The sequence below is a fragment of the Siphateles boraxobius genome, unplaced genomic scaffold (genome assembly GCF_051911475.1).
Source record: "Siphateles boraxobius isolate OS27281-9 unplaced genomic scaffold, OSU_SipBor_1 1, whole genome shotgun sequence".
Classification (NCBI taxonomy): Eukaryota; Metazoa; Chordata; class Actinopteri; order Cypriniformes; family Leuciscidae; genus Siphateles; species Siphateles boraxobius.
In genome coordinates this window covers 13864004-13889886 of record NW_027508699.1, presented here as the reverse complement: position 1 = coordinate 13889886, position 25883 = coordinate 13864004, and the positions used below count along the sequence as shown (strand labels likewise).

The following is a 25883-nucleotide window of genomic DNA, read 5'->3' as shown; positions in this document are numbered from 1 at the left end:
CATGGTGCAAGCATATTTATTATTCAAGAGTTGCAATTAACAATATCAATAATCGACAATATACAATATCACAGACGGTAAATAAATACTTCTGAGGGGCTAAATACATATAGACTATACAAATAGACAATGACTCTTGAAAACATGCATTAGTTGATACTTGTTAGCATTATCACAGTAAATGTCACAGTTCATATCGTGGTGTGAAAAAGGTTTAGGGTTGCAAACAAATCAATGTCACTTTATCGACTTCCTTAAAATAGGGTGGGGCTAAAAACATAGATGTGTATCAATCTAGTGTCTGTTGACACACAGCCCTGTTGACCCAAAAACCTTCCTTTTTGTTTCAGTAAACGATTTATGCTTATGCTGCATAAGGGAGCTTATCTGTCAAAGTTTCACAGAACTGGACAAGATTAACCATGCAGTTACTTCTCTCTCCAGGCTAACCGGTTGAAGACACAGGTGAATGTTAATGGGGCCCATATTTGTCTGTTAAAAAGTATGAGAAGTTGTAAGAGGAAGTTTTTCTCTCAGTCAGGTCACTTTAAAAACAAGCTCCTGAGTCACAGGCAGAACTGTTACTTTGAGGAACTTTGATCAGCCTGTGAGACTCTGCTATAAAGAAGCATGTGATTCTTTTGCTGTGTTTTTTCCCCCTCTGCGATATGGAAAAGAAACAGGTGTGACGGACAGTGTCACTAGATTAAGTTTGACAGAAACCAGAGGAAAGTTTTTTGTGGAGACATTTGCACCCCGAAATTACCGGAATATCACACACTGGTAAGAAATCCCAGTTTTCACAATTACTATGCCAGTGATCCTGATATACAGCAAATGCCATAAAATATGATATGCAAGATATGAAACATATTTATAAAAAAAAGCAATGTACTTATATGATTATATAGATTCTATCAACTTCACACATACACACACACATTTCCATAAGTGGATATTTGCATTTTTTGTTTTTGACATTTTTAAATGTTTTTTTAGGTTTCAAGAAGGTCCTGCTTCACTCTGAGCGTTACAGATGGACTCTTTGAGCGCACCATCTCTGTGTCCCCCCCCACTCAGTGAAGATGAGATGAAGTTACTTGCTAAACTTGAGGAACAGAACAGGTCACTTCGTCACACCATGCCTTGTTTCCTAGAAGCAACAATCTAAACTAAAAAGTTACACATTACATTAGTGACACGTCTCTGTTTCCACACTGTGTCACCAAATGATGCTTTCTATAGGGTTAAGTTTAAAGAACATCTTTTATTTAGGTATTTATTCATTTGTTTGTTTTTATCTTTTTGTTTAATTTATTTAATTTGATTGACATTCAGCATCAAACAAACATTATTAGATGTATATTTCAAATACCGTATATATAATATATATCATACATAATATAATGTCATCATACATCTCAAAACAGTACTTTTATTTATAAGTACATTTATTTATTTGTGTTTTTTATTGACATTCAGCATCAAACTAACATTTCTATCAGATGTATTACAAATACTGTATATTTAATATATTCATGTTTATTTATTTGTTTAGTTCATTTTATTGACTTTCAGCATTAAACAAACATTATTAGATGTATTTAAATAGCTGTGTGTATGTATGTATGTATGTATATATATATATATATATATATATATATATATATATATATATATATATTCATGTCATCAGCACTTATCAAAAGTATATTAATTTTTATTGACATTCAGTATCAAAAAACATTTCTATCAGAAGAATTTTAAAGACTATGCATATATAATATATTCAAGCTTATACATCTCAAAATTTTGATCAAGTGTTATTTGTTTGTTTAATTTATTTTTTATTTACATTCAGCTTCAAACAAACATTATTAGATGTATTTAAATATATATAATACATTAATGTTTAATTTATCACACATCTCAAAAAATTACTTATTAAAAGTATGCTATTTATCTATTTGTAACATTATTAGATGTTTTTTAAATAGACTACGTACATTATAATGTATTCAGGTTTATCATACATCTCAAATGTATTTATTTTTATTTAATTTTTTTATTAATATTACTACATTTTTAATCTATAATCTAAGTTTTTTTACATTATTTTACATAGCTTAAATTCTCCTTTTGTATTATTGTAAAGAAGTACGGGCTTTAGTATGTAAGTATTAAGTCATTACTTTAGTCTCTACTAATTAATAACTCAGTTCTATTTGACATTGACGAATACACATAATCTTATCTGCACTGCTAAACAGGCTGCTAGAGACAGACAGTAAGTCTCTTTACTCTGTAAGCCGGGTCCTGCAAAGTCCCACCTCGCCTAAAACCTTCTCTTACGACGATGACATATGGAGTCATGTCATTAAAGAATGGGACGACTGGAGCAAGAGAAAAGTGGGACAGATCAAGGTCAGTTTCAAGTCGTGATTTCAATGTGAGTGTATAATCATCAGTGAGCAGTGTGTCATTTGTGTGTCCCCTTCAGGTGCTGATCAGGAGGGGTGTCCCGGCTCACCTGCGGCCCGTGGTGTGGCAGCTGCTGTGTGACGCTCAGAACGTGGCCGTTTCACAGCACTACTCAGATCTGCTGAAGAGCTCCTGTCCCTCTGAGACGCTGATACACAGAGACCTGTCATGCATCCTCCCACAACACCAGCTCTTTCAGAAGCTCCGGGACGCCACCTGCCAGGAGCCACTGCTTAATGTGCTGAAGGTTAGATGAGCGAGAATATGATTATACTTATGCATTTGAGGAGTATAGATAACACAGTGTGGCTTTTATTGCAGGCTTACTCAGTCTTAGACCGAGAGATTGGCTACTGCCAGGGAAGTGTGTTTATTGTAGGCCTGCTACTCACACAGGTAATGAATTGATTTTTTTTAAATCAAAATTATAGTTGCATTTAATTATAGTAGTTAGTAGTTTATGAATTGAGTTGATGATCTTTCAGATGGCTGAGGAGGAGGCCTTCTGCGTTTTTGTGAGGCTGATGAAGGACTTCAGAATGAGGGAGCTCTATAGATCCAGTATGGTTGAGCTTGGCTGCTGCATTTACCAGTTTGACTCTATGATTCAGGTAAACAAGTATAATTCTGCTCTATTTGAAGGCACATGAATTATTTATAAAATGTCCCTTCCAAAACCCTTGAGCTGAGTAAGCTACATAAAGCCTGTTACAAATGATCTGCTGAAGTATCTTTCCGAATTGGCAGAATTATACATATGACAAGAACTTCTGAGTCGTAGATGTCCAGATTTGGTGTTATAGGGGATAGTGGGGTAAGCTGTGTCATTTTTATTTCTTTAACCAGTGCTGTCCTCTAAGCAATGAGAAATTTGTTAAATTCTAGATTTCAAATGATATTTTATATATAATATACAAATATAAAATAATATGAAAATTAATTAAAACAAACAAATGCATAAATAAATAAATTCACATTGTTTTATACATCTGTAATTCACCAAGATATATATGCACGATTAAAAGTTTGGGGTTATTAAGATTTTTTTAATGAAGTCTCTTATGCTCACTTTGGCTGTATTTATTTGATAAAACATACAGTAAACAGCTACATTGTGAAATATTATTACAATTTTAAATAACTGTTTTCTATTTGAATATACTTTATAATGCAATTTATTTCTGTGATGGCAAAGCTGAATTTTCAGCATCATTACTCCAGTCTTCAGTGTCACATGATCCTTCAGAAATCACTCTAATATGCTGATTTACTGATCAAGAAACATTTCTTATTATTATCATCAATGTTAAAAACAGTTGTGCTGCTTAATATTTTTGTGGAATCCGCAATACCTTTTTTCCAGGATGTTTTGATCTATAGAAATCTGACAAGAACATTTGTTTTGCAATAGAAATCTTTTGTAACATTATAAATGTAATCAATGCATCCTTAGATACTCCCTGAATAAAACTATTCAAATTCCTTACAAAAAAAAAAATATTACTGACCACAAACATTTAAATTGTAGTGTATATGATGAAAAAAATTCCTTGGACATAAAACTAATTTTACCTGCCATGGAGAAAAATTACTTTACAAAATGGAAATAACCGGATTTTTACCATAAAATTGCTTAGCAGTGCATGGACACATGACAAAAAACATCACACAGTATGTTTTTTAGAAAAAGGGTGTGACACATCTTACCCCACTCTCCCCTACAGTTCGTGGTCATCTGCTTTCTGAAGATATCTTTCTCTCTCTTATAGGAGCAGCTTCCTGAGCTTCATTCCCACTTCCAGAGTCAGGGTTTTCACACCTCCATGTTCTCCTCATCCTGGTTTCTCAACATCCTCCTCTCATCTCTGCCTATCACAGCGGCCATGAGGACTTTTGATATCTTCATGTGTGAGGTACATTCAGTCACATCACAACATCCCACCATAACCCATCACTTCACACTGAATGTCATGTCTCATATCTATAGGTAATAGATAAGCTAAGATTTTTAGATGAGCTAGATAAGTATTTATTATTATTTATATTCTAATAAAGTACTTGTTCATATTCTGAATTAGCTTTTATTTGTCATGTTATTGGTTTTAGTTTAAGTTTTAGTGATTTTATGTGGTTCTATCATATTTATTAGTTTTATTTTTCTATGTAACTCGAATTTTTTTCATCTTTAGTTTAATCGAATTTAGTACTTCAATTTAAACGTGTTTATTTACATCAGTATATACTGCCTTTTTTCATCTAATTTTTATATTTATATTTTAATTTAACTATTTCAATTACCTAAAAAGATTTTTATTTTAGTTAAAGGTGCTCTAAGCGATGTCAAGCGTTTTTTAGTCACATACAGCTAACCCGCACCACGAAACATAACAAACTGTTCCAGCCAATAACCGACAAGAAGGATTTGGGGGTGCGGTTTGGGGGGTTAGTGTGCGGATAAGGAGGGGGGAGGGTCGAGCTAGCCTCCGTTTTGTTTGACAATACTTTAAACGTCAACAAGAAGTGACGTCACCCAACATCACTTAGAGCACCTTTAACAACAACAACACTGCCACTAGCATCTAAATATGCAGTTAAATGGACAATCTGAGTGATGATATATACGCATGTGTCTGTAGGGTTTGGAGATCGTCTTCCGGGTTGGTTTAGCTGTGCTTCACATGAAACAGACAGAACTCATCAAGCTCGATAAAGAGGGAATGATGAACGTAATGGACAACTCCGAACAAACACTGCCCTGAAATACTGCCTCTTTGAATTTCTTGGTCTTCAGAGTAATTCTGTTTTTTTCAGTGCTTGCAGAATCTAGAATCATGGGAATCAAATCCTGATGCGATGATTGAAGCAGCGTATCAAATTAAATACAATTCCAGCAGAATGAAACAGTAAGCTCTTCCTTCAATTTGTGCCTAATTTTACTAGTTCTTCTAGCCTGTTACCTGGTGTATTTCACTCATTTCAGACTGAGAAAAGAGTATACATCTATCAAGACTAAAGAGCTGGAGGATCAGGAGGAACTAAATGTGAGTGCGTGTTTGTTTCAGGTTGATTGGGACACGTTTTCCAAGTCATCTCAATGGCAAAAGTGTCCCAATCACCCTGAATTCACCCTAGTATTTCTCAGCATTAAACAATCTGTCTTTAGGTTATGAATCGCCATTTTCAGCCACTGTTTGCAAGAGCTCAGTTTTACTTTTTGCATTTTCTCAAGGGACTTTCCTCAGAGAACAAACATTTAAAGGAGAGACTTGACATTCTGGAGAAGGTGAGGCTATTGCAGTGGCTTTATGTTAAAGTTATGCTAATGCATTTTTTCTAATGTTCATGTTCTTACCGTGCCGCCCTTCCAGAGGTGCTCGGAGCAACTGGTGTCGCAGATGAAGAAAGAGCTGGAGAAATCTCTGCTAAATGCAGCCAGGTCACAAAACACTTTAAAGGAGATGCAGACGAACACCTTGCAGATAGAAAAGGTCAAAGTCAAGTCAAATCTTTTATGCAAACCCGTGTTTTCCATTCATTAACATGAAGCATTAAGCACAGTTATAGAGTGCTGCACAGATTGAATATTTTTGTAGGCTAACTCGAAAGTCACCTTGGTTCCCTCAACAAAAACCCAATAGGATTTTTTTCTATTGCAGAAAATAAGCTCTGTCAGTGTCATAAGCAAAAGTTTGATTCCTGAACATCCGTTCATTGTGATAATCTTCACAAACGAATACAACTATAAGAGATTTTGAAGTCTAAATACTTCCGCCAGAAGTAAAAAGCTAACATCGCGATCACACGACTTCAACATCACCACCACTAAGCTTCCAACAACTCTTTCAGTCTTTATATATATATATATATATATTAGTTAGTGAAACTAACTAAACTATCACAGTGAAACAGAATAGTTTGCAAGAGCAAATGAGGCTGTGAAAGCAGACTATAAGTGAATCTGTTCGGCGTGATGATGTTTAATGTCCCATACAAGCTCTGAAACATTTAACCACTTGTTTGAAACCGACTTTTTCAAGACAAATTAAAAGTTGAAAAAACTCACAAAGGGGGTATTACTGATGTATTTTAGGTCATGGAATAAAACGTATTCATCAGGAAAATATCCTGAGCTTAAAGCACAGACCTTATCTCAGACATTTAACCAAAAACCCCATTCAAAAAACTCACTGACTTCAGGACGATTAAACCAGAAGTGCTAAAATGTTTGTTTCTGGGTTTTGGCCTACAAAAATGCATCATCCCTGCAGCACTATATTATGTATAGTGAGCTAAAGAATATTAGATATCACTATTTGCTGATGTTTAGACAGACGTGGGTTTGTTTTAGTAATCATAAGTGTGTGTGTGTGTGTGTGTGTGTGTGTGTGTGTGTGTGTGTGTGTGTGTGTGTGTGTGTGTGTGTGCGCTGTAGAGCAGCAGCACTGTGCCTGATGAGAACAGTGTGATGTATCTGCAGACGGAGCTGATCAGCTGTAGACTGCGGGAAGCAGAGGCACTCACAGGGCTTAAAGAGCTGAAACAGCACATTAAAGACCTGGTAAAGAAATGGCAGGTAACTTTGGATGGGGATAGAAAAAAAAGAGGATATTCAGTGTTCAATATACCATAAGTAAGGTTCATCACAATGTCACTGTGTCTCCCTCAGTGGCAGCAGGTGCATTGTGGAGGTCAGCAGAAGGTCAGCAGTGCACAGAATGACCTGCAGGTGGAGCTGTTGAGCACAAGACTGAAGGAAGCGCTCACCCAGGCCGCGCTTAAAGAGAGTCGCCACAAACTGCTGCAGCTGCAAACAGAGGTTAAAACCCTCAGATGATCAGATCTGCTGGTTTACAGCTTGATGCACTGCGATATGAGGAACAATAGAGCAAGCAACCAAAGCTTAGTTCAGGTCGCTTACTCCTGGAACTGGTGTCAAGTCAAATATGACACTACAATACACTCTGATATAACGTCGGCATAAATCAGAAGTTGTGTTTTGTTCCCCTCTTTTGACGTAACGTTATATTTGAGTGAAATGGCTTGTTGAACAAGAAAAAATTTAGGACGGAACTTAATTTTTATCTATCGAGAATTGATTGGCTGCGTCCAAAATCGCATACTCTCTTGTAGGCTACTTATTTTGAATAAGTAATTACTTCTATATAGTATGAATTTGTGTTGTACGAATGTAATCTGGACGTACTAGATCCGCCATTAGGCCCCTATGTCATTATCATGTGACCTACCAGCATCAGTTATGTTGCTTCACTAATATTCGCAAATCCTCGTCCGTGGCCTCATGGGATAGTAAAGTGTCCGTCGAATGCACATTTCAGAATCTCACCAGAAGAACCAGGTCATTCGGGTACTCTTTGCCTACTCTTTTATGAGTAATGTGAATTCAGACATGATACAAGAGTGAGGGGAGGTAAAAAAAACGGAGGTTGAAGTGATTTTGATTAAAGTTTAAAAAAAAATTATTTTCAAGTATAAAAATAATTTATAATAAATAGGCCTACTGCAAAATCAAAAAAGAAGAACATTTTGATCTCATTGTGACTTTAAGTGAATTTATTATAGTACAATGTATATTAATATACGATGAAATATATAGTCGACTCGGCAGCTATTTTATGCATACACTGGCACGCACCACGCTGAGGGTTAATAAGCCTATTTAGAGATGAACACTATACACTATGCACTTATACACTGTGTACTCAACCATGTAGTGTATGATGTAATTAAAGATAGCCTACAACAGATGAGCCAACCTTCCACACTTCAGCTGCATCTGAAATCACATAGCCTACTTTTCCTGCTATATAATAGGCAAAAAACAGTAGTGACAAAAGATGTACGAATTTACAGTACTCATAAAAGAGTAGGCAAAAAGTATCTATATGAACTACTACTACTTCCGTCGAGATTCTGAAGTGTGCATTTGATGGACACTTAACTATCACATAAGGCCATGGGAGAGAATTTGTGAATGACAGTGAAACAACACTAGTAGGTCACATGATAATAACAAAATTGCAAATGTAGTATGTCCAGATTACATTCATACTATATAGAACATACTTTTTTAAAGGTCGGGAAATAATTAGGCTACTTATTCAAAATAAGACCGTATTCAAGACGGTTTGCGATTTTGGACGCAGCGGCAGTTAAGCAACGTAACTGACACTGGTAGGTCACATGATAATGACAGAATGGTCATACAGAACATACTTATTTAGCAGTCTTTATTTCAGTTAAGTGCACTATCCGGGTATTTAAAGTGCACCTTTTCTATTCAGAATTTTTGTCACACTAGCTAGGCCTAGCCTACTACAAAACAGCATAAATAGTGCATAAGTACGCGAATTGGAACGTCTCTCTCATCTATTTACTGATCTACAATTTGAAATAATCATTTTTGAGGAGCTATAAATGCTATTAAAGTGTGAAAATTAAACTGCGCTAGTCAAAAGGAGCGCGCTGCTTGGACAAAGCATTCGTGCGAGCACTGCGCATCACGAGCCGATGACAGCGACGCAGATCAAGGCAACAGCGCAGTGTAATCGCGCAATCCGTTTCGCTTCAGTCGTGCTGCGTGATAGAATGGATGACAGATCACAGTTTGTTCTTGTTGTCTTTATCTAGAAACAAAAAAGGAGTTACCGCTATCAGTTTTTGCGTTTTTCAAACTTATTACAGTCAGGGTCATAAACATATCACAATAACGGAAATTCGTGAGCTACAACAACGAGGAAAAGATCGCACGCACACACACACACACACGCTCGCACGCGCGCGCGCACGCACTCACACAAACACAAACATGTTTTCATGTTTTATGGGGACTTTCCATAGACATAATACTTTTTATACTGTACAAACTGTACATTATTTCCCCAATCCTACCCATAAACAGCTACCCATCAGAAAACGTTCTGCATTTTTATATTTTCAAAAACATAACATTATTAGGCTATTTAGAAATGAGCTGTTTTCCTCAATGGGACCACAAAAAAGACTACATAGGGTTCAATATGTCATGTTGGTAATGTGGTAATTTAAACCTGAAAATGGATAAAAGTTTAGGCTTTTGAAAAGTTAAAAGAAATATGAAACAATGAATCAAAAATATATATTTTTAAAATTCTATGTTAGGCCTACAAGTTTGGAATTGATAATTTCCTACTGTTTGAGATACATGGACCGCATTAAGTGTGAAATATGTCTATGAAATGTTATTTTTTTATAAACTTTTAAATTATGCATAAATGCCTTTGTGGTGGGGTTGGGGAAATTAATGAATCCCAGTGATTAACTAACTAGAAAAATAAAAAACGGCACTGCATGACAAAAAAGGTTATTATTTAGTTAAATAAAGTTAATTAATTAAAACTTTTTATTTCTTTACCTCATAATCATTTATTATAATAATTGCATTTGAATAATGATTTCCATTACACAAGAGTAGATGTTAAAACTTCATGCTGATTTGTACTCGGCTTTCGCCAAGATAAGCACCAACTAAGACGTAGCTTTACACCTATGCTTCTCCATCCATTTACGCTTCTTTCCAAATGGTGATGTGAATTTCCTTCTGTCTGTTGTTAATAGCTGCAGTGTATTTTGCACACACAACGGCTGCAACCACAGTGCGGTCCCCTCATGACAACCTTCTGGATTGAGCAGAGTAGGGAACATCTCTAGGGTCTTCAAGTGGGCACCTTCCGTCCTCAGTGTTTCGTCGACTAGCCCACGACACCTCAAGAGGGCTCGACAGTGACTCTGGCGTCCCAGAGTTACCCCCCTCTGTCCCCCACTCAACTCAGCCCAGCTAACTGACCTTTACCTCCCTCTTGCTGCTGAGGTTGCTCCTGTAGTTCACATGTGTCCTAACCACAATCTCTCACAACCCGACCATACGTGCCAACCCGTTTGACTAAGGCTGCCGAGCCCCACTGCGGACGTTAAAGCGGTCAGTGGCAACGGTTCCGTATGGCATACTACCGCAAAACACAATATCTGTCCAAACACCAATCCTCATTCACTGTTAACTCTATCAGTTGAACAATGTGTGCTGATCCAGACCACAAAACAATATCTGGTCGGCAAACTCAGGTGGAAAAATAAGCCGTTGATTAAGATCAGCCAGCATTTTCCAGTCCCTAGCAGCTTCCAGTTGTCCTGAGCGAGAATTGGTTTTAACACCTTTTCTTGGTGGTTGCTCGCCTGGGCGGAGGAATATTGTCTTCTGTGTGTAATGTTTTGCTAGAACAGGTGGCAACTTATTGGTCATGTTACGCTTGTCTTCCAATGCTAAAGCCAAACATCCGAGTACTTGGTCATGACGCCAAGTAAACCGACCTTGGCTAAGAGCCACCTTACATCCTGTCAAAATGTGCCTTAATGTGGCAGGTGATGAACACAAAGGGATCCTCTCCTACCCAGAGGTTTAGCTTCTGTGGTGATGGGAGAACATCATATGTTGACCTGATAAGGAAACTGATCCTACTCTCTTCGATTGACCAAAGGGCTTGCCAGCCCATCTTGAGTTGTTCCACATCTCATCCAGATGTTCCTGCCTGGCCTGGGAAATGGCCTTTATACACCTCATCCTCTCCTCCTGCTTTTGCACCTCGTTGACTACGAGCTTCCTCCTTTGAGCTGGGGCTGCCTTGTGCCATTTAGGAGGAGCTAAACTGAGCCCAAAACCCCCTCTTCCATGCTGTACCTGTCCCACGATATCACCAATTTGAAGGGCAGCCTTTGCCTCTTCCACAGATTTCTTTGCTGACCACTTTCTTCCAGTTTTTAACACAGGTGCTGCCTCCATTACACATTTGTCGTGTGACTCTACTAAGGTAATTTCCAGTCTGACCTTGGCGCACTTAAACTCCTTGGTTAAAGCAGAGACCGGCAGCTGCAATATTCCTTTACTTATAAAGTCCCACTCTGCTGAGGCAGCGTGGAACTCCCAACCATTTCCTGATGTATGAACTTATTAACGCTTCCAGCTTATCCACTGTTGTCAAAGAAACCTCTTACACAGTCAGTGGCCACAGAAAACCTCGGCAGTAGACCAAACTGAAAGCACCAGAGTTTTAGTTTGCCTGGTAGAGCACAGCTGTTTATGCTCTTCAACCCTTCCACTGCTTGTCGTCTAACTTCTCCCACTCGAACTGTGTCCTTCAGATCCCCATCGTACCATCTCCCAAGACTCTTCACTGGCTTCTCAGAAACTGTTGGTATTGCCTCACCATTAATGAAGAATGTTTTATCTACTACTTTGCCTTTAATTATCGAGATGCTCCTTGATTTAGAGGGCTTAAATTGCATTCGTGCCCATTCAATGTTATCGGTTAACTTACCCAATAACCGATTAGTGCAGGCTACTGTTGTAGTCATGGTTGTCATGTCATCCATATATGCTCTGATTGGTGGTAGTCGCATCCCAGAAGCCAAGCGCTCTCCTCCTACAACCCTTTTTGATGCCCCAATGATTACTTCCATTGCCATGGTAAAAGCCAGTGGAGAAATTTTGCATCCTGCCATTATTCCAACCTCTAAGCATTGCCATGTAGTGCTGAATTCTGGAGTTGAGAAACTAAATTGCAAATCTCCAAAATAGGCTTTCACTAAATTTGGTATCGACATCGGTACCCTGAAAAAATCAAATGCTGCCAAAAGAAGCTCATGTGGCACTGAACCATATGCATTAGCCAAATCCAGGAATGTCACATGGAGCTCCTTCCTCTCCTTTTTAGCTGATTGAATTCGTTGCCAGATAACATTGATGTGTTCTAAGCATCCTGAGAATCCTGGAATGGAATGTCCGCTTTTTGAACTGAAGTCAATGAAGCCATTTTTTTTAATAGGTCGGTTGACAATCTCTGAGCAATAATGCTGAAGAAAATCTTACCTTCAACGTTTAATAGTGAAATAGGACGAAACTGACTGATGCTTGTAGCATCTTTTTCTTTCGGTATAAAGACTCCACCTGCTCTGCGCCATGCTCTAGGTACAACCTGCTTTTTCCATGCCACTTTTAGCAATTTCCACAGAATTCATAGAACTCCTGAAGCACTCTTGTACACTTTGTAGATTGAAGCCCTCCTTCTGACCTTGTTCTGCTCTTTCCATTGCTTCCTCAGCTGCCTCCTTTCTCTAACTAACCCTTCAATTTTCTGCTGCCGTCTAGACATTCCAGGAGTAGTTTTTACCTTTTCCTTCCTTTTTTCACACCAAACCTCTCACTTCCATATGCGTAAATGATGTCCCCAAATTTATCCAGCTTCTTTTCTACTGTACCAGTTAATCTTTGAAATGCAAAGAATAGATCTGTGCTTACCGTGTCCCATGCAGTTTTCTCACAAGCTCTTGGCCATCTAACTCCAGGCCTATGCCCGTTGACGTTCTTTTCTCTCTTATGCTGGTTAGTCTGACCGGGTTCACAAGTATCTATATGTTCATCACTAACTGTGAAAACCCTCATCTCCTCTATGACAGGGTTGCTGATATCCTGCGAACTGTGGTTTGCTTCCTGTCGCTGGATTTCATTCGACTGACTTGACTGACTTCGTAAGAAGTACTGATCAATGCGAGGCCCTTGTCCCTTCTCTCTCAAGAATTTCATTTTCCCTTGATGAATCTTCAAACCCCTGTCCGTTGTCGCCTTGCTCCAGCCACAGACACAAGCTTGGAGTTCAATGACTTTGCTAACTGCAGACCCTGAACTAGTCTTTTGTGAATTACTCTCCATACTCATATCCGTTTCCATTCCAAAGTCGTTAACCATGTTGTCCAACATTGAGTCATTTTCCGCCCCCACTCTCGCAGACTCTAGGCGTATTTTCCTCTTTAATTTCTCAGAAGCCTTTGGCGGGTCTCTCCAGCATCCTGTAAACGTAGAGCTGGATACTGCCGACAAGGTGTAACTAACCCTTACCAGCCCCTTTGGGGTCTCTTTCCTCCTGTCAGCTGTCTCTCCAGGCTGTCGCAAGGTCTTTCCCTTGTTGGCAGCAGCACTATTCACCGCAGTCACTGGACGTATCCAGAAAACTACAGTAATATACCAGAAAAATACAGTTAACTGAATATGGTTAATCCGGTGCATTATAACTGCATTTCAATATTTCAGTATTTGTCCTCTTTCCACTTTTTCAGATATAACCCGACAACTTTTTAGTTAATATGTTAATTGTGTGTTTGTTTGTTTATTTTATTCAAATGTATAGGCCGATATATTTTACAGTTACCAAGTTGAGAATTTAATTTGGCATTTCTATGCGTCATGAGATTTCAAAATTATTCTTATCTCTGATTGGGAAACATTACAGTTTTGAAATGTCTAGGGAAGCATGAGACATGTCTCCTAAATCAGATTCTGACAAACTAAAATCTCTTACACTGTTAGTACTGCAAATCAATGCTAAACAATGTCCTCACATTAAATGTGACTTGATTCAGTCCTCTAATTTGATCCGTTTTATTATATCACTACAGGACAAAATTCACAGCGACCAGCTAAAGCGTACAGAAGCGCATATAAACAGTCAGCGAGATCATTTACAGGAGTTGACATCACAGCACCAAGATTTGCGCAGCCAATTACAACAGAGCAGACAACAGTTTTCAGCTCTTCAATACAAGGTAACACCACACCTGACATCATCTGCTATTTGACAGTCTGGAGGTGTCTAATTACAGTGTCATTTAGCCTCGCTGACTTCCTTCAGGCTAAATTAATCCTGGACCACGAGCATCATTAAAGTTCTCTCACTCATCCCAGCTCTGTGTTCAAGGACTATTCTGGGTTCAGTGCAAGTTAACCTCAGTTGACGGGATTGAGGGGTGGGCCATAATGTTGATTACCACAAAAAATCATTTCCAATAAGTCCACACTTTTCTGGCTAACAGTAAGACACTTACAATGGACATGAATGGGGCCAATCATAAACATTAAAATACTCAATGTTTAATAAATGAAACCATTAAACATAAATTATTCAGATTCAGATTCACTTTATTGTCATTGACAAAATACAAGTACAGAGCCAATGAAACATAGTTAGCATCTGACCAGGAGTGCAAACAGTAGTAATAATTTAAAAAGAAACATTTCAAAAAAGCTAATAAAGTACAGTTGCAGAGACCAGCTCAATACAATGTCTCAAAATTGGAGGTTAGAGTATATGTAACTGGCCAGTGACCACAGCAGTGCAAGATGGCATCAGATGGTAAAATACAAGAAGAAAAAAAATAATAATAATTATTGCCTTCTTTTTCCCTTTTAAACAAGGTCTGATGTAGTATTTCTCATGTTTAGTGTTTAGTATCTTGACCGCAGATGGGCAGAAACTGTTCCTGAATCTGCGACAGCGAAAGCTCCTATATCGTCTCCCAGATGGGAGAAGAGTGAATAGTCCATGGGTGGGATGAGAAGTGTCTTTGATAATGCATCTTACCCTTCGTAGGCATCGCTTAAGGTAAATGTCTTGCATCGAGGGCAATTTAGCACCAATAATATTTTGGGCTGTTTTGACCACACGCTGGAGGGCTTTCTGGTCTGAGACAGTGCAGTTGCCATACCACACTGTGATGCAGTTTGTTAGGATGCTTTGAATTACGCATAGGTAGAAATTCTGCAGTATAGTAGGGGAAATATTTAGTAATATTTATTCATCGTAATATTTATTACTATATTATTATATACTAATTATATACTTATAATATACTTATAAGTATATATACTTATAAATATAGTAATATTTATTCATCAACAACGCATGACTTCGTGCAAGAGTGGCCTGTCTGTTCATCACCCAAACCCGCTTGAGGGAAGCGGTATCTTCTGCTTTTTCTAGAAGCAAAGCTACGATAACATCTTTCTCACTCTCTTGGCCGAGTCTTCAGATGCTTGCGTAGTTCACACACTCAGACCAGGCCTAAACATCACACTTGTCTATCAGCTCTTTTATGCAGAAGTGATTTTGCAAGAAAATGCCAACAATGTATCTCACTTAACAGTAATCTGAAACAAATGCTTGCTTGCATTTATGTTGCTCTGAAAGAGTTCTCTGCCGGATGGTCTAGTCTAGCGTGATGGTGGTAGACGAAAAGATTCAGATTACTTTGAATCTGATTTCAAAGCACTGAATGTTACTTCACTGCTGACATGTTTGCTTTTGTAGCAGCCTGTTTGCATCCTATGTTGTGCTTCAGTGAAATTAAAAGGATAGTTCACCCAAAAATGTAAATGTTGTCATCATTTACTCACCCTCAAGTTGTTCCAAACCTGTTTGAGTTTCTTTCTTCTCTTGAACACAAACGAATAAACGAAGAACACAGCAAGAATTATGCTGGGAAGCAGACAGTTGATGGTTGCCATTCCATAGAAAAAAAAAATACATTTGAAGTCAATGGCTACAGTCAACTTTCAGGATTCCAGCATTCTTCAAAATATCTTCTTTTGTGCTCAGCAGAAGAAAGAAACTCATACATGTTTGGAACAACTTGAAGGTGAGTAAATAATAACTGAATTTTCATTTTTGTGTTAACTATCACTTAAAAGGTTTAAAGTCGCAATGAAATTGAGGAAGTGACACATCTTTTCTTGATGTACATCTGAGCGTAGAGGCCAGTTTACTCGGACTTTAACTATAAGGATAACTCTAAAGTTTTAAAAATCTTTCCAATTCTCTGAGAATAGAAAAGTCCACACCACAGCTATGACGATAACAACAAAGAAGAATATCATTGGGTTCACTTTCAGAACTATTTTTTCCAGCTGATGAACGATAAAAACACTGACAGCCAATCAGAATCCATCCTGCTTTAAAGAGCTAGAGCATTTGTGGCAATGTGGCAGACAAAAAAATCTAGCATCTGCATATAGTAAACAGAACATTATCATACGTTGGTTCGGACGATAATCAGAATAGTTATCTGTATAGTTATCGTTCCTGGTGTGAACAGGGCCTAAACAGAATTATGACATTTTAAATAAACATTTCGAGTTAAAAAAAATATAAAATTATATATATATATATATATATATATATATATATATATATATATATATGTATTTGCAATATGCAATTACATGCATTTACAAAATTGATAGGCTGAATTTTCATTTCATGCTGACTTTAAGCAGGGAAATGGATCTGCACAAAAGCACAAAGTCTATCTTTTGCAATCATCAGATTTTCTCAATTTTGATTGTAACTTACTAGCCACCTTTTACACATCTCGTCTAGCCGAGACAAATTAGTTCTCCAATAAGACCACAGATTACAAATATACTCTGCTGTCAGTGTGTCAGAAGCCACACAGTTAAGCTAACAGACATGCTAACGCTAATTACTGCAGCACAACAAGCCACAGAGGAACCAAAACAAAACCTCTTACTTGAAATAAAATTAGTCAAATACACGTGTCACGCGATAAGCCGTCAGAGCCATTATCATCCACACATGCTGTGGAGCCAAACTTCTCCTTATTGAGAGAACATTTTCTCAAATAGCCACACAATGGCCAGGAAACTCTTAGCACCTCTCAACACGTCTGCCTTCATGTGATTTGTAGCACCCCACTGTTCAGTAGATTTACAACCAGAAACCCTGGCGTGCAGGTTCACGATGAGCATAGCTGATTACAAAGATAACGGAAGACCTCCTTCCATTGTAACCGGTAAACCGTGCGGCCTGGTTCATTATTGTCTTGCCACAAAGTATTGTCAGAAAGGTGCTAGTGAGATAAACTGCTGTTCACATGGTGCAACAAGAAGGGAATAAAGCCATCTGACAAAAAAGCAGTCAGTATATATGGATGAATCATCTGTTCTGGAAACTTAGTTTGTGATTTCCTACAGTGTTAAATAAAATGCCCAATATTTTGTCAGTATTATACTGGTTTGTACATGCATAAAAAGCTGCAGCCTATTCTGTTCTCGCATTCAGGGTCAGTTTTGACCCGGTGGAACATAAGCGTATTATCATGTTATTACTAGACTAATTATTATTATTTTTATTTTTTTAAATCTCAAATAATATTTGATCGACAGAAAAAACAGTGTGATGCAAGAAAACATATTTTTTAGCAATATTTTTGAGAAATTTTAATTGAATATATAATTAAATTAATTGTATATGAACATATAAGAATTATGCCAGTAAAATGTACACACACACACACACACACACACACACACACACACACACACACACACACACACACACACACACACACACACACACACACACACACACACACACACACACACACACACACACACACACACACTCTCTCTATATATATATATTAGTGCTGTCATTCTAAAATAAGTTTATTTAATATATGTGTGTACATTATATATTATGTTTATGTGTGTGTGTATATATATATATAAATATATATATATATATATATATATATATATATATATATATATATATACTACATATATGTACACACACACACACATATACATATATAATTTCATATTGTTTCTTTTTTAAGTCACTTACATTTGTTGTCTGTATATAGTGTGTTTGTCTTCGCATATTCATGTTCATATACAAAATTCAGTTCTAAAAGTTTTTGCTAGATATGGAAAAGAGGCTAAATGTACTTTAAAAACTTTTTTTTAGTTTATTTTTTCCTCCTCATGTTTAAAATAGACCTCAATGCATTGAGTAAGAGCATTTTCATGAGAAATGACTATCACACACCAGATAACACACAGACACTTCTTTGGACATCTTTAAAAAAAAAAAAAAACTTGTTTAATACCGATAGCTGGCTTTTATTTCCAATACTATGAAGAAATTTGATTTTGACCAAATCCCCTAGAGGAACTCTCCAGTTGTTTTGATTCTGACGCATAAATTTAGCCTGAAGTTTCCTACTCTTTCCTATCTGAAGCGAACAGAAACATTGTCAGTATTTGAGGTCTGGTGAGAAACTGCCGCTATCAGATAACCTGTAGGTGCGAGCGCCCCCTCAACACCGCCTGCTCTCTGACTGATTTTCTGTGGTTTTGACGGTGGTAAGGGGAACCAGTCTGATTAAATTTGATTGATACTTATTTCTCATAATCTGTTTTATGCTGATAGCACAGTGTTTGGCTCATAAACTTGTTGTTAAAACATATTTATGTTTAGTAGAAGATTTTGAATCAGTCCTTATTGATGCAGAAATATAACGCTGTTGGGTTTAAGACTTCTTCGTGTCAGTAATTCTCACATGCATGGTTTTGAATGGAGCGATGTGTGTGGCTATAATCAATGTCTCCTTTTTTAAAGAGCTGCTAAGCCATGCACCACCTCTGATTGAGCTCTGGTTGAGCTGTAGTCTCAAATTCAGAAATAACATTGTGGTCGTGAAAGCTTGTATACATCTCAGTCTTTCTTCTCATAACTATCAGACAGAGTGAACAACGCTCTGAGAACCCAGAAACCTCAAACCATTATCACGGCTGCTTCATGCAGCTATTTCAATCACGTACTCCCTAATGAGACGCAGATAGGCTCAGCCCTAGAAAGACGAGAAAGAAATATAGACCTTAGTGTTTCTGAAGTTTTGACCTATGCTGCAGTCAAACTGTCTGTTCAAGTCTGTCTTTTGGTTTCCTGTTCTTGATGTGAAGAGGAGGAGGTTTGTCACGTTTACACTCTGTGTTGACTGTGAGAGAACTAGACTGTCTGTCCTTTGACTTTGCTCCACATTTGATCTTTATACTGCCATTAGCTTTAATCTAAAGGGGTTGAAGACAGAGGACTTTCATCATAAGATAATTTAGACCACAGTGCCGGAATTATTCTTATCAATATTTGCAAATCATTTATGGGCCATTTCCTGGCTTTATCGAGTTTTTGAAAATATTCATATAACATTACGATGCAAATATTAATGATTATTATTATTATTCATAAAAAACACCTCTAAAAAAAGTGAAAATCTGACTCTACAGGTCACTATGGCATCTGAGAGGCACTAAATCCATTACTATACAGACTTACAACAGAATATTAAGAATTATAGGCCTATCAGATGTAAGATAACAGAGGCAGAAACAAAAAAATGCACTTTTTCTGCCTAAATAGGAAAGTGACGCCTTTCAGTAGCAACTGTGGTCAATTCTGGTTAATTCTGTATATGCATATCTATGTAGAAACATTAGTGCTGTGTACCTTGAAATTTAAAGTGATAGTTCACCCCAAAAAAAAAAGAAGAAAATTCTGTCTTCATTTACTCATCACAAATCTGTATGAGTTTCTTTCTTCCTACTGAACACAAAAGAAGATATTTTGAAGAATGTCAGAAACCAGACAGTTGACAGGCCCATAGTATTTTATTTTCTTATCCAAACTATGAAGGTCAATGGGGCCCATCAATTGTTTGGTTACTCATATTATTCAATTCAGCAGAAGAAATAAGTGAATACAGGTTTGGAACAACTTGAGGGTGAGTAAATGATGACAGACTTTTCATTTTTAGGTGAACTATCCCTTTAGGGTTAATATCATCAGCCCTTATTTGTCAGGTTTTGTGAAATGTCATGCAGTTTTTGTATAATACAGGATCGTTCTTTACAGATTCAGATCCTCTCCAAGAGTACTACGTCATTTTCTCAAACCACGCTGAGGCCTTCCACATCCGCCTCTCTGGAGCACAATGACACCTAAAAATGGACAGCAGCCTTAACGTCCCGTCAGCCTGTCTCCAGAAGCAGTGAAGATGTACTATTAAGAGCTCGAGCCGCTGCTGCAGTGTCCATATATGATCTTCACAGCTCCAGCTGTTAATCATGCTGCAACACATCAAGTGTCATGAGCAAAGACTCACTGTGACAGTTTTGCCATTAACACTTAAAAGTGACAACAAGATTAGGCATTCTTACAAAAAAGAAGGTTGTTAAATTTGTTTAGATCTTACATTTAAGGAAACATCACATTGCACTTAGAACTGTGACACTGTGAAAAGAGTTTTTAGTCACTTACACATGGTCAGCAATAAACATCTTACTACTGGATACTGGTACTGAAAACCATACAGATTGAACAACAGTGATTTCGTCAAATGAATCTGCATTTGAGTGTTTACGCCCTGGGGTTCATCTCTTCTGTTTCAAACATATAGGGTTTATGAAACTGTCTTAAATTAATTAGTACACAATAAATTGCACAAATGTATTATGCACTATTATAAATAATATTTGACACTGTGTTGAATGCTGTAGTAATATATATACCAAGAGAAATAATCATTTTAATGAGGCTTTTCTTTATTATTATTTTATAATGAATAATGAAATTATAATTAATATTACTTTATATACATTTCATTATTAATTATAAATAATTATATTGCATATATATATATATATATATATATATATATATATATATATATATATATATACACATAAATAAAAAAATATAGCCTATATATACATAAAAAATTTAAAAAATATTTCGTAACACTTTAACACGGACACCTGAAAATAAAGTGTAACCAAATATTTTCATTTAAAATTAAATGTTCATCATAAGGTAGCCTATTCAATGAATTGCATTCTTTATGTATTTTTGAATATGCAATAACACCCAGCGTTGGCTGGGATGTTATTCCTGGAAGAGTAATTGCAGAAAACCACACCTGGGACAAATATAAAACCGCCCCACACAGACAAGCCAAAAATCCTATTGTGATTTAGATCACTTTGCGCGTCTATCAGGCTAAATCGTAACATGCAGTTTATAGACTGATCATTTCTGTTTCAATTGATATAAAAATGCATGAGGTTAGGTAGCTGCAGGCAAATGAGAATTGGGTGAAATATTTGTGACTGTGAGACATGATCAAACACGGTCGCGTTCAGGAAGTTAGCATGTGTATTTAAGGCGCGTGTTCGCGCTGCTGTAGCTGGAGACAGGCAGGTCGCGCGCAGCAGTCACATCATCTCTAGCGGAGCAGGGCAACAGGTGAGTCCTGTCCTGACTCAGACATATTACATTTATCATCGCAGAAGTCAGGTGTCATAACTATTCAATGATTCGCTTTGGATAAAGTATAGCCTACGTTATCTTTGACGCACTGGCCGAGGTAAGCTTCAAAAACATTTTTTTTAACTTCTGCACGTACTTTTCTAGACCATTTTAACCAGAGTGTAGCGATAGATTCAGGCGTCTATGTGTGCGCACAGCCGGTGCGCCAACGTTTTTCCTATGCACATTCACTCCAACATCTGATCTGACTGCTGGACTCTTATGGTGTGTGTCAGCTCAGTTTATACAAACTCTACGAGGCCCATCAATGCTGTTAAAGTGTGATTGCAGCTGCTGGCAGAACAGTACGTTTCCTAATGCAGGAGTTTTCGAACTGGGGTTTAGCTCATTTGGGTGTTAGGGGGTCTTTGGGAAACTTCAGATTAAAACAAAAATGGAAAATGGAATTTAAACTAAATCGAAAAGGTAACATTTGACAATATTACGGTCTCATTCTGCTTTCTAAAAAAATAATGAGATTTAACACCTAAATTTATTCAAGAACAGTAAACTTCTTCTTTAGGCTATTTATAATAATAATTATAGTAATCGCTCTTTTCTTTTTCACGTGCTTTAAAGATTAGTTGGGATTTCTATCGTCTCATATTTTTGCTCATTGCTTTAATGCATAAAGCTGCATTGGAAGAATATTTTTATGAAAAGTGTTGATATCCGAATACATTAAAAGTGAATAAAAATGTTTTATTGGTTTATAAATAGCCTATAACGAACAGAAAAATATACATTGTCAAAAAGTAGGCAAACATAGGCCTATTTTCCAGACAATATCATTATCAATTCAAAAGACAGTTATTTAATTTTGGACGTACCAAATCTGTATAGCTATGAAAATATTTCTCATGAATGCTGAACTCTTGGACTAATCAATTGTTTGACACGTTTTATAACAATGTTCGTTGTTTTCCAAAATAATTGCGCAAGCTGAAGACATAAATGTACAGAGATTATCCAGTTAAACAAATTTTATTTAAATTATTATAAATCTATAGGCTAATCGAATAAGCATGCAAATATTGTGCGTAACGCAGAGATCGCTAAACCGAATAGCCTAATTATGTTGTCTCATTTTCTTCCTTATTATTAAGGAAATAAATATGCAGTGTTAAATGCTAGGCTATACTATTTGAAACTAATTGTTTATTCCCTGCGCATGGAATTCGATGTAAAGTATCGTCATCAGTTTATTAACGACCGGCACAAAACCTACTAGTTATTGGCAGTAATACCCTGGGCCCCATTTGCAGTCTGTTACTTGGAAGTGACTCGATGCTCATATATATTATGCTGACAGTGGATCAGTTTACTCAATAAGGCTTTGAGATCAAGTAGCCAAGAAGGAGCCTATAACAAAGTTCGCCGTGCAGTGAGTGCAGTGCCTCGACTTCAAATCGCTTTTGCTTTATTTGGGAGGTTTTGATTGCAAAAAGGCTGCAGGATAGAGATTTGACACACACCTGCTGCTGCTGTACTGAGTTCTGTGAAGATCAGGTGCATTTTTTCACACCGGCCGAAATCCACTTTTCAGGCAGGATTGGAGAACCGTGAGTGATTGGTGACCCTGAACCTGATAACATAGAGTAAACATGCCGAGGTCATTTTTGGTGAAGAGCAAACGGGCGCACAGTTATCATCAACCCCGTTACCTGGACGACAACGGCATCCCAATTGAGAAACTTATCACGTGCCAAGGTACAGTTATCAATATTAATTAAGCAATGAAAAGCGTTCATTAAAACAGCGACGGATAATGCATTGTGAATTTTATTGGGTTTAGAGAGTCAAACGGGGCAGATCCCCGAGAGCCCGGTGGATGTGGGTAATCATTCCCCTAAAGCCAGCATGGTGTGCACGGCGGATCACTCCTCTCAACAGTCCCCGCTGAGCTGCGAGGGCAGCGTGTGTGACCGCTCATCCGACTATGAGGACTTCTGGAGGCCCCTGTCATCCGGAACCTCTCCAGGTTGGCATAATATGATCAATACGCTATGACAACATATGTTTTTACATTGCTTTAACTCATCAAAATAAGTTAAGCAATATATCAATTTTTTTGTAAGTTATACAAGATTCAACTCATGCTTTAAAGTCAGTTTAATGTAATTTAAGTTGAAATTACTTAAACATTAAAGTTGATTGTAGGCCTACTTAAAAATGTATAAGGCAGCAACTTTATTTTTTATTTTTACAGTGCATACTAATTTAACATGTTCTATGCAAAATAATCATAACGCTTTCCTTTTGAAAACATATCTCACTCCAGATCTGGATAAATGCCCGGTGCCTTCTCCAGGCGACTCGCAGCCTTTTGACTTGTCTTTCCGTCCGTATGTGTGGGCCCATTCAACATCCGAGCTCAGACATCTCATTCAATCGTGCAACCGTGTTTCTGCGGATTCAGAGACATCAATGGGGGTGCATGAGGACATGGACAGAAGGCCGGATGCCCATCTTCTCATTAATTCAGCACAATCCGGCCGATTTTACCAGGACTATGGCTCTCTTAACACTAACCTGTTGGATAGTAGAGGCTTTTATGCAGACTTCAAGATTTCAACTAAAGTGGCAGAGATCGATTCTGAGTCTGATATTATGTCCACGCGACATCAACTAAGCGGGTCGTTCAAATGCGTAAAATGCACTAAGGTACCTATAATAGGCTAAATCAACATTTCTATTATTAAGCTACATATATTTACATCAGCTGTTTGTCCTTAAAAAAATACGTTTAGACGCTGAAAATAAAACAAATATTATTAGAATAGCCTACGTTTGAATATACATTTTTAGTTTTTCTACTTAAAAAGTTCACGTTCAAATTGTTGCACTCTGAAAAAATGATGGGTTTTTTCAACCCACGTTTGGGTCAAACAGGCCTATGGACAAACCCAACGGTTGGGTTTGAAATTTACAAGCAATTTCTGAATGAATCTTTTTTCTACACAATTTTTTTTACTGTTATAGCTAACTGAAATAAATTAAATCATATGGTTCTTGACTCAATTTTAAAGAACTCTTAATGTCAAAAACGTTCTGTCTGCTATAAGGAGAAATTTCTTTAATTATTCCATAGGCCTATTACTTTTACGTTTAACGGGTTATTTCATCCCCCCCATGTGTACGAGCCATTCATACAATTGTAGGCCTATTAGGCTACAATTAAAAATGAATTAACAATGAATTAAAACTAAATCATTAAAATGATCACATGATTGGAACCCCTGACATAACCCAAGGTTCTTTATGCAGAACTCCAGCCTTTAGACAAAAATACTTTTTAAGATCACACGGAAGTAAACTAAATCACGACTGTTTAAACTTACTTTTTCTAAACAGTTATGCTTTTGTGTTTAAACAGGTGTTTTCTACCCCTCATGGGTTGGAAGTTCACGTGCGGAGGTCTCACAGTGGCACGAGGCCCTTCGCGTGCGATATCTGCGGAAAAACGTTCGGCCACGCGGTCAGCCTGGAGCAACATAAAGCTGTCCATTCGCAAGTATGCTCGCATTCCCACAACATTTATTAATTATTACAGAATTATAAGACTGGGAAATCTTACTAATCACATTCTTTACCTACAGGAAAGGGTCTTCAGCTGCAAAATCTGCGACAAAAGTTTCAAGAGGTCGTCCACTTTGTCGACGCACCTCCTCATCCACTCGGACACCAGACCATATCCCTGTCAGTACTGCGGAAAACGATTCCACCAGAAATCAGATATGAAGAAACACACGTTCATTCATACAGGTGATTTATATTTCGATAAAAACTAAATATTTTATATAGGGCTAATTAAAGCCGAACCGCTTGAATTACATTGCGCACGCGTTTGCAAAAATATTGTGTAATGGAATAGCTATACGATTTATCCATCTGTCAAAGTTTGTTGAGACTTAAAATCCCTTCATATATTTTCCAGGTGAAAAGCCACACAAGTGTCAGGTGTGTGGCAAAGCCTTTAGTCAGAGTTCAAACCTCATCACACACAGCAGAAAACACACAGGATTCAAGCCTTTCGGATGCGATATGTGTGGCAAAGGATTTCAGCGCAAAGTAGATCTGAGGAGACACAAAGAAACGCAGCATGGACTAAAATAATGCACACAAAAAATGATTTGTTTTATCCCCCCTTCATCTGTTTGTTTGCACATGCATGTGACACTATGTAGAATTAGAAGGTAGGCTAATGTTGTGGTTTTATGGATTAAGAAAATAACGAATTTGCTGATGTCAGAGATTTCCTACACAATTCCAAGTAGGCTATTTTATAACAAGCTGTGATATTTTGTTCCTGCAAAATATTTAATAAATGGACAAACAAAATACTAACTCTCA

At 37.3% G+C, this 25883-nt stretch overlaps 2 protein-coding genes across 4 annotated transcripts; both read left to right on the top strand.

Annotated features, from left to right (window-relative positions):
• Positions 1–570: 570 nt before the first annotated feature.
• evi5a (ecotropic viral integration site 5a) lies at positions 571–20680 on the top strand. Of its 2 annotated transcripts, none has more exons than XM_077219242.1 (16): positions 571–783; positions 1000–1125; positions 2271–2424; positions 2501–2728; positions 2803–2877; positions 2967–3092; positions 4251–4394; positions 5118–5207; positions 5293–5384; positions 5462–5522; positions 5711–5764; positions 5850–5969; positions 6959–7054; positions 7148–7297; positions 13984–14130; positions 20079–20680. In XM_077219242.1, the coding sequence occupies exons 2-16, from the start codon at positions 1037–1039 to the stop codon at positions 20166–20168; spliced, it is 1716 nt and encodes a 571-aa protein (XP_077075357.1). In that variant the 5' UTR covers positions 571–783; positions 1000–1036; the 3' UTR covers positions 20169–20680. The 2 variants fall into 2 exon arrangements, with proteins under 2 accessions (XP_077075357.1, XP_077075356.1); XM_077219241.1 differs by having other exon boundaries at positions 6914–7054.
• A 680-nt stretch (positions 20681–21360) lies between these two features.
• On the top strand, positions 21361–25871 carry gfi1aa (growth factor independent 1A transcription repressor a). Of its 2 annotated transcripts, none has more exons than XM_077219265.1 (7): positions 21361–21467; positions 23077–23240; positions 23326–23511; positions 23812–24194; positions 24907–25044; positions 25130–25295; positions 25468–25871. In XM_077219265.1, the coding sequence occupies exons 2-7, from the start codon at positions 23135–23137 to the stop codon at positions 25644–25646; spliced, it is 1158 nt and encodes a 385-aa protein (XP_077075380.1). In that variant the 5' UTR covers positions 21361–21467; positions 23077–23134; the 3' UTR covers positions 25647–25871. The 2 variants fall into 2 exon arrangements, with proteins under 2 accessions (XP_077075380.1, XP_077075390.1); XM_077219275.1 differs by having other exon boundaries at positions 21411–21588.
• The last annotated feature ends 12 nt before the right edge of the window (positions 25872–25883 follow it).